This window comes from Anopheles bellator, chromosome 2 (genome assembly GCF_943735745.2).
Source record: "Anopheles bellator chromosome 2, idAnoBellAS_SP24_06.2, whole genome shotgun sequence".
NCBI classification, from domain to species: Eukaryota; Metazoa; Arthropoda; class Insecta; order Diptera; family Culicidae; genus Anopheles; species Anopheles bellator.
The window spans coordinates 81,997,555-82,013,565 of record NC_071286.1 but is presented as its reverse complement, the minus strand read 5'-3'; the positions used below and the strand labels follow the sequence as shown (position 1 = coordinate 82,013,565).

Sequence of the window (16,011 nt, the reverse complement as noted above, 5' to 3'; positions counted from 1 at the left end):
GTATCCGCTCTAACTATCCGTCGATCCTTTCGGTTGGTCAATTCAATCTACTTTCGATAACTGTTCGGTACTGTTTGTAAGTTTTGTTTTCGTAATAGCTTAGCTTTTCAAAAAATTTACTCCCTACTCCTTCAATGTCCGAACGGTGGCGGTGGTGATGTAAGTTAGCTGCAACGTCGATCGGTGCCATTTTTCTTTTGTTTCCATTTTTATGCCGTAACTGAAAAGAGCACGGTTTCGCTCAATCTCGCACAATCATTGCGTCGTCCTGTTCAAATCACATTATCACTGGGTCTTTTTAGCTGCTCGCTACTATCTGCGGAAACGATTCGAAGCACAAAATCTTAATCGGAAAGAAAACTTGCTCCGACGATTCTTCCTATTTTATCGACTGAATATTTGGTATAACCAGATGTTGGGTTGTTGCAGAGAAGCGAAAGAACAAGGAACCTCACTAATATGCCAGGGACGCAAATCGGGCTGAGCGGTGCGTTGCTTAAGTAAACATGCCACCCACAACGACTAGCTTGGGAACTGAGTGTGGGTTTCATCAGGGCTTAATTCGGGGTTATTAGATAAGCATATTTTTCCTTTATATACGAAAGGTGACAAAACATCCTTTCCGATCGCTCGGTACGCAACCATACAGTAACAACAAAAATACTCGTTTCGACTGGCTTTCGAACCATTAACCTACAACAGACCATCACCTCTGTCTTTACACTTTCTCCCGGAAAGCAACAACCATTTTGTGTAAGCGAAAGCCTAGAGCAAAATAACTAATACCGTGGCAGCGCAGCTTCACACTCCGCGAAAAGGAAAGCCTTTGGCAAGCGATTATGGAGAAATTTTCGTTAACCTATATTGCCGGAATCTAAACTCTTTGTCGTTAAAACGGGTTTGCCTACAAACAACACAATAGAAAAGGTAAACATAAGGCTCACAACCTGTAACTGGCTGAAGGATAGCGCTGACGTAGCGGACTGACACAGTGAAAGTTCACATAACAGGAACAGAAACAGCTACACTTGCAAATTAGCCAACTGGAATGCTAAAAAATAAAACAGATAAGGGCACAAACTGCAGTTTAGCACCTGTCCCTCACTTCAACCAGATGTCGTCCAGCGTGTCGTCGTGCAGTTCATCGATAGGAAGGGCGCGCAGCGTTCGTAGAGTTCCCATGTAAAACGTGAGCTCCGAAACGACCACACCGTGCTGGGGCCCGCCGTTGTTGGTGATATTGTTCCGCAACAGTTGTTCTCGCAGTTTGTCCTTAAAGTTGCGCTGCACCGTTCGGTAGATGGCGTGCACCTGGCACTCGGGCAAGATTGGTGCGATCGCTTCGTGCAGCTTCACGAACTGCCGGCTAATGTTGCGGAACGGTTGCGACGGGACCGGAGGCCGTGCATCCCAATTGTTGAGCTGGCCGGTTACGAGCTCACACACGATCGACAAGACTTTGGCTTCGATTTCGCCGATGTGGCTGATGAAATCTTTCTCGACTGTTTCGTACCCACCGGCCATCGCCGATTGGATGGAAGTGATGGTTGTGGAAGTGGTGTTGCCATTGCTGGCCGGCGTGTGGCTGCCGCTGTTGTTGTTGCTAGAAGCGGGAGGTAGTGAAAGGGCAATGTCCAGCGCGTGAAAGTGCCGCTTGACGTGTGGCAACAGCCACAGGACTAGTTGTAGGGCTCGTGAAACTAGCGCCAGGTTGCTGCTGGTGATCGTTTTAAGGCCAGCGACGTGAAGAGCGCCCGCACCGAGCACTAGCTGGCAGCAGCGCGAGTTGAAGGTGCGCAACAGGTCCACGACGCTGCGGGCCAGTTGCGCGGCGATGACGGGTAGCTGGGAGGCACACCGGCAGTATTCACCAACAATCTGCACCAGAAGAAGGGCCGCGCCCACCAGAGCGAACGGTTGTCCATCTACCACCAGCACCGACGCCGGAGGACGCGAAGTGGCCACGCTACCGTTCAGCACCGGGGTTGACGCTGTCGACATCACGGTCGCCGATTCTCCCTTGCTCCAGTGAAAGTCGCCTTTGGCGATCGAATCGATCATCGTCTGGAACTCGGCCGGAACTTCGGCCTGCTTCCAGCGCTCGCTGTCCAGCAGCAGCGCCAGCTTCGATTTGCGTTCGGTGTGAAACTTTTGTGCGAACCGGTTCGCCTGGGCACGCAGAGCCAGCTTCAGTGGTACGCTGGCAACACCACATATCGCTTCGCAGCCTTCTCCGAAGCGGTCCACGATCGTCGTGAGATGTGCGATCTGGTCTGCAGTGGCTGCCGCACTTTTCTCGAGGCTTTGGTTTGAAACAAGATTCGCACACCGCTCGTGACAGTAGTTGCAAACGCTCGTCAGGAGGTTGGCCAGTTTCGTCTGCACCACACCGTAGTCGACCGGCGAAAGGAATGCTTCCGTGTCGATGAAACTGACATCGTCCGTGATCTTTCCGGCGCTGGCATCGGCCGTCTGTTGCATAACGTCGTGCACTGCTCGAAGGCGGCGCAACAGGACGAGCAGCGCCCCAGTGGCCCCTTCTAGCAAAGTGATCCACTCGGAAAGGGACAGCGATTGTGCTTCCTCGCCGGCACCGGTCAGGCAAATCTCGGCATCGCCCGTAGCGATCACTTCGATCACGAGCTGCTTCACGATCGCCCGCACCGTCGTGATGGCTTCGTCGCGGTACGTGTCGATGAAATCGAGACTCCGCTTGCGCAGCAGTCCCGAAATGATGCAGATGAGTTTCTCCTCTTCCATCATCTTCTCCGAACGTCCACCGTTGAGTGGCCGATTGAGATCGGCCGTGGAGTACCGCTCAAAGTCCGTCTTCAGCATTTTGTCGATCAGCAGCTCCATTTCAGAGAGCTGCGACGGCAGATGGCGAAAGCAATGTACCCCGGTCAGCTCCTGGCCGAGGATTTCCTGCGTCGTGCTGATCAGATCCAGGGCCGCCACGTAGTCCTGCGTGCTCAGCAGCAGCTGGATCATCGGTTGCGTCTGGTGGACGGTCGCCATCAGCTTCAGTTTCTCAAGCACCCGATTATTGTTGGCGCGTACACGCTCGGCCCGTATCACTTGTAGCGATTCGCGCACCATCGCTTCGTCAATCTGATCGATTTTCGTTCGCAATCGACGTACGGTACCAAGACCGGCAGCCATTTGCTCCATAATCGCATCCTGGGAAGTCATGGCGTGAAAGAAGGCAGACGATTTGTCCGCCACCTGTTTCGCGATCAGCACTTCCACGATGTCCAGATAGTGACTTAGCCGTTCCTGGAGCTGGCGACTCGATTGACGCGTCTGCTCTCCACCGTCACCGGGCCCGATTCCTGCAAACACGGCCGCGAAAGTGGCTGGTCGGTGCAGCTCTAGTTGGTGCTTGAGAAACACTTCCGGAATGTCCGCTAAACTGGCCGTCGTCCCGTTCGGAAGCCGATCATCACTGGCCAGGGCTCGCTGGCTGTTTGCGTCGGCAGTCGGGACGTTGGCGATCCGGGTGTGCAACCGATAGCGCACTCCGATCCGCTTCCGGTACGCCTCGAACTGTTCCCACCGGACGTCGGGCAATCGAGGTGACCCAGCGATCGCGGCATTCTCACTGAACGTGTCGCCCCACTTTTTGGTGAAAAAATACGTCTGCTTGCCCCGGCTGGGATCGTTCAGCACGGCCGGCAGATTTTGGGCGGCGCAGAACACCGACCACTTGACGTGTGGCTCCTTTTGCTGTGCGTTCACGTGGCACCGCGAGACGTGGGTCTCGTAATCGCGATCGGACACGCCATCGAGCGGCAGCGACGAGCAGACGCCGTTGTAACCATAGCGACATACGAACGAACCGCCCTCCACCGTGCAATGGCTCTGCCGTAGATGGCTGTGGATGAAACGGAACGGGTAAATAGCGGAAAAAGAACGTTTGAACTGGCAGACGAAGGCAATTAAAGGTCAATTCCGCGAGTTGACCCCGCCGCTGCAAGCGGCCGAAGACGGGACGGGCAGGACAACCTCGGGGCGCCACGCAACTCCGTAAATTGGTGCTAATTAAAGCGCCCCGTAACCGTACCTTGCGAACTCCGTCGCGCTTTTGAACACAAACTGCTGCAGGCGGGATTGCTGCTTCGGTGATAGTGGCCTCTGGTGTGGCGGGTCCGTCCGTGACGTGGACGAGGGCGAAAGGCAATACTGGCAGCTTTGCCAGGGCGGTGGGTCCTTCAAATCGAAACTTCCCGAGCCGGACTTTGCCATTGGCACATATTGCAACGGGGACAGACACGTCGTGGAATTGGATCTGAACGTACACAAGCACACCAACCTACACTTGCACGCACGACCAGTAATCCGGTGACCGGGGACACTGTTTTGCCCAGAAAATGCAACGGCGAATGTCGGAAATAATGTGTTTTTGATCTGGCCGGTGTTCAAAGTGCCCCCGAGGTCTGTGGGATAAGTTCAGCAGACAGGGCGCAGCTGACACAACACGATTTTACCGAGAAGACTGACAAATGATACGGCGAACCACGGACAACGGATTGCGGACGAAGAGCCTCGACACGGCAGCAATGACAACAATACACCTGTTCAGCGCACTGCACACTTTTCTTGTCCGAGGACAGGACACGTCGACTCAACATTGAACTTGCACCAAAATATTATTCAGAACCGTCGCCAAATTGTGACAGCATATTTTGACGTTGCTTCGTGTTTATACGCCAGGGTGAGGGATCAGTGGAACCGAAATCCGGAACCGGAAACGAAAGGAATCCGAATTCCTCCGTCAATCGGTGGAGGAAGCATCGACTGAAGCTATGGAAGTGGAAGTCATTATCGACGAAGGGCGCAAAGCAACACCAGAATTCGTGTTTGTTTCTGTTCGGCAGCAACAGAAGCATGAAGAAGAGATTTGTCTATTAAAAAATGAGATAGCTAACCTCAAACAGAAAGTAGCCAAACTTAGCACTGACACAACGCAGACAGGATCCCAGCCAGGATCGCAGCACTAAAACTGCTAACAGAACGACTTCTGTAAGAAACTTACGATAAAAATCTAATGAAATAAAACTATAATTTTAATGTCATCATCGTTCGAACGAAACGCACGCTTACCTTCCATACATATTTTCAATGCTTTTATTTTATCTCCCACTACCATTACTGTGAACACCGATAAACACTCAAGTTTTGCTCAATCTTTATAAGAAGAATACTCTTTCGCATAGTTAAAACGACTTTTTGTAGGTTTTGTGAGTTCATGTATGTTTTATCTTCTCGGTTCCCTGTACCTCTGGATCCTAAAACATTACAAAGGGACAACTGATCTGATATATCTTTCTTCTAACATTTCTTCTTTCGTACATAAGTACCCAAAGTATGGTATAGTATTTTTGCAACACCAGTACCACGTAGTCCGCACATGGCTTCGATTTCTTCGCATCATCACAATTGTTACGTTTTTTTATTTTTGTACGACCCGCGAAAAGCATGATAGTGGGATTCCGTTTTCCTTTTGGTGCCAGTTCCCCAGGAACAGGATCTTCTTGCAGTTTTGATAAATAAACACATACGCACACGACGTTCAGGAAGTCGAAGATCAATTGAATCGATTGAATTAATGGAGCTTGTATGAATTCTTATTCGAGTGTCTGCTCTTGTTTGCGCAGTTCTTTTTCTACATGTTTGTGTTTCGTGTGCCTCCGCAAGAATACATGTGTTTTATTTCATTGTCTCGTTATACTAGTCTTTTTGTCGTATCTTCTTACATAATATATGCGACAGATAAAAATGGTTACTTCTCCAGGGCAACCAAAAGCTCTTTCGGTCCCAAAACGAACTGTCTATACATAGTGTAGTAAAGTGACGAAACGTAGCAAGTTTTGCTGAATGCAAAGTATAACAGAGTCCTAATAAAAGGTGATCGATAGTTGCTATAAAACGTTGCATCGTACGTCCACACAGCACTCAGCTAAAGCTCTTCTCTCTCTAGGACTGATCTCCTCGATTTCTAACTAACCTTTCATCAACATTCTTTGCGTCTATCTAAATTCAGGCTGGTGCAAATTCATAAGGCTTCTAACACAACCGCGCATTGCGAAGGTGGGAATAAAACGTTGAAATCCCTTCCGTAATAAACATGACTACTGACTAAAACTTCCAAATGCAGCCCTTTTCTTTTCCAAACTTAATACTTAACTTAACCGAGTGGGGCTCATACTTTAAGCAGCAAAAGCAATAGCAATTAATATCAACCTATACATCGTCTTTAAAATGCCACAAGAAAACACAAAACAGAGCAAAACCTTCTTACTAACCTTGAACGCGGCTATGCTTCCCATTCAATAGTTTGCACCAGTTTCCAGACTTTGTCATCCTCGGTTGCCTCCGTTCATTACAAGAGTTGCACAAAGGGTGGATCAGAAGATATCGAAAGCTCTCGACGTGAACTCGACCCCATTATTCAGCCATGTAGAAACCGATTTACACATCAATTCTAACGCCGCCATTTTTTATGGATTACTGTGAACAGACTGGACAACGACGACGCTCTTAAGTATTTTTGTCACGCTAAACACTATTTAACTAAACGATATTCTATCTGATATATGGGATACTAAACAAAGCACGGCGGTTCTTATGAAGACTCTATTTTTTGTTTTGTTCGTACCTCGTTCGCATTGGTCAGTTTGTTTCACATAAATGTGAGATTACTTTCCTTATCGGCGGCCATTTCGTGTTTGTTCTCTTAGTACATAACTAGGTGCGGTACACTGTAGTGCTTTTTTTTGTTACTGGCACACGGTACGGCACAACTTGGGCGATCTACGCGGTTAATAGATAATTCGGAATTCGCATGCTTAATTATTTTATCAGTGAAACCTCCGATATGACCCGTGGAAGTAATTAGAATTCGCCCACAAAATTCACGCTCCGTGCGTTCATTGGTGCCTGTCATTTGGCTATGCTCGACAAGGAGTGTGTGTCGTTTCGTTTCGTCGATGGTTTAAACCATTTTTACTACCATTCCTTTTAAACTACGTCTGTTTCTCCTACCCTGTCTTTTTGTCTTCAGGTTGCAGTTTTAAGTGGCACTTTGAGAAATTGATCTATGTTTTTCCTCTGTACGTTTAGTGTTCTTTAAGCCGAAAGTTCCACTCCAGAAGTGAGTAGGGCGTAGTGTGAAAAGAAGAGATGGAGCAACGCCATGATAAGTGAACGAAACTTTGGTCTTTATCAGAATCTATGGTGGAAATCCTTCCATGCACCCTATGTCTTACTCTCACTGTCCAATGTTTCGAAACCTTTGGGCTGCTCAAAGCGAGTGCCGTACATTAGTCTACGCTCTCAAGTTTTCAACAGTAAACAGTTATCGATTAACAAAGCTCTTTCTATCAGTGCTCGATACAGGTTAAAAAAGGCTAGATGAAGAGCCGAAGGGTAGAAATTGGTCGTAGGTAGCTAGTAAAATTGACTCAGGAAATAAGGTACTGGCACCGATTTACCAACAACGAGCGTGCGTTACGGTGGTTGACGCAGCTGAATGCAGGACTGGCACGTGTTCGTTTTCTGCAAATTTCAAACGTTGCTCACTTCCTGTTCGTTCAAAGTTTCTTCCCTAGGCCTTTCTAAATAAAATAGCACATTTGGGGAGAAATAGATTTTCTCACCACTCTGTCGTTAGGTTTCTCTGTGATCGTTTCGTTTTTTTTCCGATGCTCTAAATAAGCCACGTCTATGCAATCACGGTACATACATTTCGATCTATTTTAGATTAGTTTCGTCAGGGACGAGGTGATTTAACTCACCCATTACACACGCGTTTAGGACCCCCTCTTTGGAGCATGGACTACTTGCAGGCTCTTTATAAGACTTTGTTCCTTTCAATCCGAAAGAGATATTTGCAGAATCTGCCCATGTGAGCGACCTAAAGCAGAGGTACACATTATAAACTCGACGACAGTGACTAACGAACGGTAAATATAGCATTTCATACGGATCACCGGTAGAAGGCGGGACAAAAGCCGCAAACATTGTGTATGGTTGTGTGTTGTGTGTCAATGTTGCCATTAAAACAACGTGCACCGTGCAGATCCATCTCATATTAAGCACAATCGTGCTAATAGTGTAGAAGTTGTTATTTGTGTTGCAAAAGGGTGTTTGTGTTTGTTTTTTCTTAGCCTAAGGAACGCCTAGAACGCCATTCACTAAGATAAGATTAGCTGGTTGTTGATAAATTGCACATAGAGTCAGGGACACAGTTATGGCAGGATTGGCAAACAGCGAGTTGGGAAGAGGGTGGTTGTGCGTTGCCTTTTTCGGCAACTTTTCGGCGGTTAGCTGCGTGCAGTCTTCTTTGAAGGATATCTCACCGGCGTGTCGTAACGTCATAGAACCACAACCTTTTCTTTAAAATCCTTGGCCTCTCCTTTTCATATGTTTGGTATTTTTGCAGTAACAACACCACACTAAAGCAGCTCACCGTACTGACCAATCATTTCATCAAGCTGCGTCATTAGATCCTGAAATGACGGCCGTTCGTGTGGGTTGCGCTTGAAGCACGGCTCCATTAGCTTATCGTACACGTAGGAAAATACTTCCGGAAGCTGTAATCTGCGCGTTTTTCAAATGGTAGCGAAAAAGAAATCATATTATTTTATGCCCGTGTTGGTTGGTTACATTTCTGCAGGAGACCACCGGTGAACTTACATTTTTTTCTCCTTTTGTAACAGTTGATACAACTGTTCCGCGGTTTGGATGTCTACATTGGAGTACGGATTGCCACCGTACGTGAACATCTCGTAAAGGGTCACACCGTACGACCAAACGTCCGATTGGAAGGAATACTTTTGAGTTTCGAGAGTCTCTGGTGCGTACCATCGCAGTGGCAGCTCGCGCTTGTGGCGAACCACATAGTAGTTGCCGCCCTCCGTAACCTGCGCCAGTCCAAAGTCGGAAATTTTTACGCAATCGACACTTTCGACTAGAATGTTGCGTGTCGCTAGATCGCGGTGCACGATCTTCTTCTCAAACAGATAGTGCATGCCCTGGTAGAATGATCGAAAGTGAACCGAGATGATTAAACAACTGCTCGGAATCGGTCCGGTTGCTGAAAACGTTGACACTTACGTTCGCAATATCGCGCGCCATACGCAGCAGATCGAGCTCCTCGAGATTGTGGCGCTGGTAGCCGAGGAACGAAAGTAGTGATCCTTGTGCCACGTACTCCATCACCACCACCAGCTTGTCGTGATCATCGATGAAGCGAATGAAGTGCACGATGTTCCGGTGCCGCAGACTCTTCATAATGTCCACCTCGCGGATAAAATCGTCTCGCACGCGCCCCATATCCGGCCGGTCGTCGTGTATCGTTTTCAGTGCTACCACCATCGACGTATTTCCCTCTTCGAGCGTGCCACGGTACACCCGTCCGTAGTTGCCCTCGCCGAGGGTTTCGTGAAAAAAGATACGCGCCCCACCGTGTTGTATGTAGTCCGGACAGTCGTAGAACGTTTTCTCCAGGTACGAGTCCCCACTGAAGTGGTTAGCGCGGTTCGAGATGAGCGGCATTGAGCTACTACCGCTGGATGCATTGCTACGCAACTCACTATCGCTGCCGTTGCTTACGTAAGAAGACGACGTGCAATCGGTGCGTACTAGTGTGGAATCTGTAACGGTGTCAAATTGAGAAAAAAAATGAATTAAAATACTAAACACTTAAACAATGTTTTGAAACAACCGCCAAACAGTTCTCATTAACATTTTGCTACAGAAACCAAACCTCCACCATAACTATCGACGAACAAAATCCCAGTGAGCGTTGCAATACGCTCACAAAAATCTGTTGATAACTAGCTGAATTGTATGCACAATAATATCCACTAAATTCTAGTGACGCGTTTGAATGTTGAGCGGATTTCCTAAGACCAGGTGCATATAAAACTGAAAATACAATTTAATGGTACGAAACGAGAGTCCGCAAAGCATTGGAAAACCTTCTTGCTGCTTGGCAAATTTTGAAAACGGGTTACAAAAAACACATGCATGAACGTATACAACCTCAAGTTCCAGTAAAAGAATATTTGAGCTTTATAGAATAAAGCAATAGAAGCACGAACTATTTACAGTCTTGTGGCAGAGTTTGAAAAAAGCATCGAATTCAATTCAATGAATGGTGGATACTATAATCATAGAAATATGATATTAAAACGAAAGCAAAACCAAAATAGTTACTTGGCACCGATAGCTTGGGACGCCACAGTTGAACCGGAGGAGACCATAAGACGTCGTTTAGATCTTTGGCGAGGTTCAAATTGTTTGAATAAGGGCTGCTGTGATCGACTGATGACGGAATGTCGGCAAGCATTCTGCAAATATAACCCTGCTGTCGCCCGTTGCTGCGTGACGAGCTAGCACCTCTTCCATACTCACTGGTTTCCATTGACAGGATACTGCTTTTGAAGAACGATCCATTCAGCATGTTGGGGCCACCGCCCGAGTGCGCGCCGTTCGCGTGACCGTTCCCGACCGTGCAGTAGCTGTCCAGTTGCCCTGCGCGAAAGAATTGTGAACCCAAAAAACTAACATGAACGAATGAAAAACAAACGGTGCGGCGTGTTATGCAATCAAGGAGATTAGAGGTTATGAAAGGTAATTATCTGCGAAAGGTTATTAGTGTATGAAAGAGTAAGTTACCCAGTTGCGTTAGGAGAAAACTTTTAACAAGCGAGTGTGTCAGGGTGGCAGAGGCATAAGAGAATCCTGCAAATCATTGAACTAGAGGAAATCATCACTTACGTGCGTGCACCAGCAACCCCACGATCATTTGCGGCGCGAGGCGCTTGTCCGGATCGGTATGCCAGCCGAACGTCAAACACTCGCAGATCTGTTTGCAGTCCCGCAGTTCGCCTACCATCGTTTGGAGCCACATGCGAGTCGGTAAAAACTCGACCGGCTTATAAACGTGCATCTTTCTGCCTCGGCTAAAGATTTCCCAGAGCGTAGATATGCAGGCCCAAACATCGACCAGCGGATCCTGGCGCAGTTTAGCAACGCTTTCATCGCTCAGATCCTGATACTCGTACGGTAGCCAAAGTAGATCGTGCTTCGTGAGGCGCCGTTGTCCGTGCATGCCCGGGTCGCTCAGTTTCGCTACAATTCGCTGATCGTCCGCATCGAACTGCGTGACTAGCATCGACGAGCAGCGAATGTTACCGTGATGGATACCGTGCTTTTGAAGATAGTAGATCGCACGGGCTAGCGAGTGTCCCACCTCGATCAGGGCCGTCGGCCGTAGGCGCCGGGAGCGCAAAAACTCGTCTAACCGTCCGTACCGACCGTACTCGAGCACCATCGTGATCGGTTTGCAGAGTGTCATACCGTACAGTTTGATGATATCGATTGAATCGATCGTTGCCCACTGGCCAGCGATCTGCAGAAAGTCCTGAAAAGTACAGAACGGCACAAACCGACATCTCGTTTAGTCGCGGTTCTTGTCGTACCACGAACCATGTCGTAGCAAAACTATACCTTCAGATGTTCGCCCTCTCTGTCGCTTTTTAGCAGCTTCAGACTAACTTCAATTTTACTGTTACTGGGAAGAAGAAAATCGGCTCGCGTTCGTTGCGTGAAACCATCGCTTTCGTCTTCCAGGGCATCTGCGCAAAGAAAGCAATTTCGTTAACGATCTGACCAACCCGTGCACTCTCGGACCATGGTTCGGCTACCCACTTCGATTGATCACCAACTCCTTCGACGCGTTGATGATGCACGCCCGCTTTTGACCCAGATCCTGTGTACTACCGCGAAGTAGCCGCTTCGGGGACGTTTTGGCTGTCGGGCGACAGAGCAGCAATTTCGGGGCGGTGTCATTGTCCGAGGGTGGCAATCGGTAAACGCTCGCAATATCGGGGTTTAAACTCTTGAGCGCTTCCGGTAGACAGCTGCACTCGTAGACGGTTTCTTTCCCACGCTGGACGTTCCACTGCCCGTCGTCGGTGTAGGTCAGTTTGTACGTTTTAATCACTTCTCTGTAGGGGTTGCAAAGATTAATAAATACGAAAAATTAACCCCGGAGCTTGTCGGAATAAAAAAGCTGGTGATCGATTTTTCAGCACATTCATAAGACTTCAAAATTATTAGGAAATCCTTAAAACCTTTTGCAGCCAGCTAGCAGGTTTAGGTTTGTAAGCCAAAATCGAACATCCGAAACGGCATTTACTTACGCTTCCTCGAGCATATCGGCAAAGTATGTATCGTAATGGTCCTCGCACTGCCGTATGACACAAGCACCGAGACTACTGTTTTTTACCCGAATTTTATCCGTAGAATATTTGCCGCTGGAAAGATAACAACAGAAAAAGGCACATTCAACGAACGCATGCATTATAAATTTAATGTGAAGTAATTTGCTGATAGCTGATAGCAACCCGGCAGCTGATAGCGTCCTTTTCGAGATATTTAAGAGACAATCCGCGGTTAGCAAATTAGCAGTCTAACACCATTGGGGCTCCACTATCATTTTCTCGGAAAGTTTTATCCACGACATATACGCCCACAGTCCCATATTACGAGGCATCATGTTGGCAAATCAAATATTTCTCGTAATCTCATTGTCATGTTTTTCGGGGAGATTTCAAATTAATTCATTGTGCTTGAAATAATTGAGGGACAATGTTGTGCCGTTCGGTGGGTCACGACTTTCGGAGGTTTCACCGGAATTGAGTACGAAACCAGCGCATGACGCCGAGAATAGCGGCGGTTTAGCGTGATACGTGGAGCTTGGGAGTAAGGAGTGATTGGGGAAATCTCACTGCCGGGCAGCGTAGGCAGGGCTGCGGCAGCCATTCCACGTCCGAGTCGTAGTATTTATTTACAAAGTTCAGCTTCTTGCACTCGCTTACCCGATTGGCCCGTGACATTTGAGCTCCTTTAACCAATCCAGCGATGGCGAGGATAGATAATCCTGACATAAATACACAGTCCATTTGCACATTAACCTGTGAAAAAAGGGGAAAATGTCGCATATTTTCAATTTTACTAGTCCACATTCGGCCAGTCCAGCCACTTACCTATAATAACCGGCCAAGCAAGTTACAAAAGAGTTCAGTTCAGTCTGATCGTGAAAGTCTATACAGTAGGGTTCGGGTTGGTCTTCTAGTGCCAGCTTGACCGTCAAGTTTTCCACCAGAATTGTCAGAATCTCGTCTATGTTCGTCACATGCTGCCACTGTTGTTTGAAAAGAAGGATATGGACATTTGGTTTTGCCTGGCAATAGTAGAATGGGACAACGCAACCGCAACGGTGTTACCTTGCAGGAGTAGAATACTTTCAGTCCCGGACTGGCAAGGGCGTCGTCGGCTTCCACTAGGGCACTACCCTCGTGGTGTCCGAGTCCGTTCGAGTCGTACTTCGCTGGCTCCCGGGACGAAACAGTGCCGTACGGTTGGAAGCGCAACTTTACTGGACATTTTCCCGTACGCGACGTAAATTCGCCCTTCGGGTATCGTATGTCACCACTATACTCCTCGTATAGGTAGCCCGGGGCTATGTTGTCGATGTCGTTAATGTACACGTTCTTAACATAGCTGCGAAAAGGCACGACAGAAGAAAGGAAATTTGAACATTTAACCGCACGGGCCATACTGGTGTCCAGTATGAGCTGGCTTACTTTACGTCGTGATCCTTATTGCGGATCAAGCTGAGCGATTCAAAGATTCGTTTCTGGGCCACATTGAAAAAGCACACCTGATGCTCGCGGCTGATCTTGCGCGGGATGTACTTCTCGAAGTCGCGCCGCAGCTCGTTCAAGCTAACATTGTCCTCGATCATCTTCCGGTACATGTCGTTCACAACATAGCCGAGGATTTTATTCTTGTACTTCCGGTAATCGATCTCCGGTATCCGGTTCTGCAGCAGGTCGCATCGCAACTGGCTGTAGTAGTAGTTGAACAGCGGTAGGTCCAGCGTTTTGAGAGACGAGAGATCCGGTACCTGTTTGGACGAGGTATTTTGATTTTAGAACATGTAATCTGTCAACGGGAAACACTGCCGAATCAAAATAAACTCCACCAAACGTTTATTATGTCCACTATTTTTATTTGCCGGTACAGATTTCTATTTTTAAGGACAGAACCTTATCATCAACGAACTTAAATCGTTGCACTCCAGTCAGGGTACGATTTAATGCAGGACGTACACGAATGATCTGCGGACGTTTGCAACCCGTTACAGCCAGAGACACGGAATAGTCATTAAGATCAACGTCCGTCTGTAAACGTCGAAAATATGCTCGACATGAACATACATCAACATGTAGCAGCCACGCTGTAATAAATCTCTACTAAAGGGCATCTCAGTACAGATGTTCTAGCCGTGGTCGGAGGCCACCGCTATTTCGTTGGCCAGTAGTAGGGAAGGAACAACAATATAGAGTGTTATTGGATACAGTTCTTCAATAACTGCAAGCCCGTTGCGCCCGGGCGAAACGAAAAATCAACACAACTCTATTTTGATTATTCAAATTATCACACATGACCTAGTTATCGAAAAGTGCACTTCATCTCCTTTCGAAGGATATTTCGTTCTCGATGCTTTCGAATCTCAAAAGATCTCAGTATCTCAAAAGAGTCCAAATTGAACTTTATCAACATTTTTGAACAGTATAATTTTCGATTTCCACCAGACAGGGCGCCATTTTATTCCACATAGCAAAGGCAACATGCAAACCCTGCCCGTTAACTGTATCAAATACGAACATGACCCATTAGTGCCGTCGGACGTTCTGGCTGCGGATTCTCCATTTACGAAACTCAGCAAACTCATGACACGGCCCCTCACATATGATCCATTCATAATTTCTTAGCCGCCACTTTTCATGCAGCAATCCGCACCGCACCGCCTATGGATGCCTGGATATCCCTTTCCCGGCAGTTCAGGTAAACAGCTGCCGCAGCATAAGGGGAGCACCTCAACTTACCTTGAAACGGACGCGAAAATCATACTTTTTGTCCGTCGATGGCCGCGAACTGCCGGCGACAAACCATCGTTCACCGTGTAGGCGCAGGCCCACCAGGGAAAACACGAGTGGCCGTATTTTCAGCTTCTGGCAGATCCACCGGCAGACGCCCTCGCAGGTGTCGTTCCGGCCGGCGCCAGCCTGTCCCAACCCGACCGGCACGCGCAGGAAGCTGTCCTCCGCATAGTTGAACACCTGGTACACCACCTCGTCTGGCATAGTGGCGGCGGAGGTGCAGATCCGAATGGTTGCGAGCCAACATTCAACATTCAACGCACATCGCCACACACCACTATCTCTTGCGCTGCTCTTTGAAGTGTCTTCTGGCTGGACGCCGCTTCAACTATCTCTCATATCGTTATCAACAACCTACTTTTTTCCCTTCCGCGTTGTTGATAAGTAGGTTTATTTTGGTCCTTATGAAAAGTGAAACGCTCGGTTTATCAAAAAACGATGTACTTAAAGTTCTAATTAGCAGAAATGCGACACTTTAAAATGGAGGAAACCTTTACGCACAGCATGGCCGGCCGGAACGCAGCGCTGTTCATCGTTCACTGTCGGCCTTACATAACGGGCACCAACAATTTGAACAATTCTTCACATAAGATATCACAGATAATGTTTCACTGAATCGCACGCGACGTAACCGTCCGTCCACCGGTTGTGGCTGCCGGAGAGGCAAGATTCCTTTCCTTTGCCCGAGTTTTCCAGTTTCCGACCACGCAGAGAATAATCACCACATCGCACTAGGAACCTATAAATCGCGTTCGCTTCTGGCCGTCGTCATAACTTTCTTCCTGAAAAAAAGGGATAAAATAATTGAAATTATTATTCGTGTTCGAAAAAGCAATGTACAATACAATGTTTCCATCCAATTCGACACCGCCGATGGGTTGGAATCGATAATTGATGGCTGAATTATCCTCGCTTTTTCCGCTCAATTCATCACACTATTCGCTTTCAGAATTAAACTAATAATCTCGGTCGCCTAGCGCAGACCTTCATT

The 16,011-nt window shown here is 47.8% G+C and overlaps 2 protein-coding genes across 2 annotated transcripts; both read right to left on the bottom strand.

Annotated features, from left to right (window-relative positions):
• Nucleotides 1-4: 4 nt before the first annotated feature.
• On the bottom strand, nucleotides 5-4,245 carry LOC131212753 (vacuolar protein sorting-associated protein 54). The gene is made up of 2 exons (XM_058206749.1): nucleotides 4,064-4,245; nucleotides 5-3,874 (listed from the first exon to the last, which is right to left on the bottom strand). The coding sequence occupies exons 1-2, from the start codon at nucleotides 4,243-4,245 to the stop codon at nucleotides 1,102-1,104; spliced, it is 2,955 nt and encodes a 984-aa protein (XP_058062732.1). The 3' UTR covers nucleotides 5-1,101.
• An 897-nt stretch (nucleotides 4,246-5,142) lies between these two features.
• On the bottom strand, nucleotides 5,143-15,224 carry LOC131212920 (tyrosine-protein kinase hopscotch). The gene is made up of 14 exons (XM_058207006.1): nucleotides 14,967-15,224; nucleotides 13,659-13,981; nucleotides 13,299-13,575; nucleotides 13,059-13,216; nucleotides 12,891-12,986; nucleotides 12,213-12,326; nucleotides 11,719-12,017; nucleotides 11,518-11,645; nucleotides 10,786-11,431; nucleotides 10,420-10,539; nucleotides 9,118-9,656; nucleotides 8,698-9,035; nucleotides 8,361-8,601; nucleotides 5,143-7,915 (listed from the first exon to the last, which is right to left on the bottom strand). The coding sequence occupies exons 1-13, from the start codon at nucleotides 15,222-15,224 to the stop codon at nucleotides 8,457-8,459; spliced, it is 3,441 nt and encodes a 1,146-aa protein (XP_058062989.1). The 3' UTR covers nucleotides 5,143-7,915; nucleotides 8,361-8,456.
• Nucleotides 15,225-16,011: the final 787 nt, after the last annotated feature.

Excerpts from the sequence above, each read along its gene's own strand:
- LOC131212753 (XM_058206749.1), bottom strand. The coding sequence starts at position 4,245 with ATGGCAAAGTCCGGCTCGGGAAGTTTCGATTTGAAGGACCCACCGCCC. Across the intron at positions 3,875-4,063 it reads AGCGCGACGGAGTTCGCAAG|CCATCTACGGCAGAGCCATT; the intron begins GTACGGTTACGG and ends TTTCATCCACAG.
- LOC131212920 (XM_058207006.1), bottom strand. The coding sequence starts at position 15,224 with ATGCCAGACGAGGTGGTGTACCAGGTGTTCAACTATGCGGAGGACAGC. Across the intron at positions 13,576-13,658 it reads AATAAGGATCACGACGTAAA|CTATGTTAAGAACGTGTACA; the intron begins GTAAGCCAGCTC and ends GCCTTTTCGCAG. Across the intron at positions 11,432-11,517 it reads GAGAGGGCGAACATCTGAAG|GACTTTCTGCAGATCGCTGG; the intron begins GTATAGTTTTGC and ends TGTACTTTTCAG.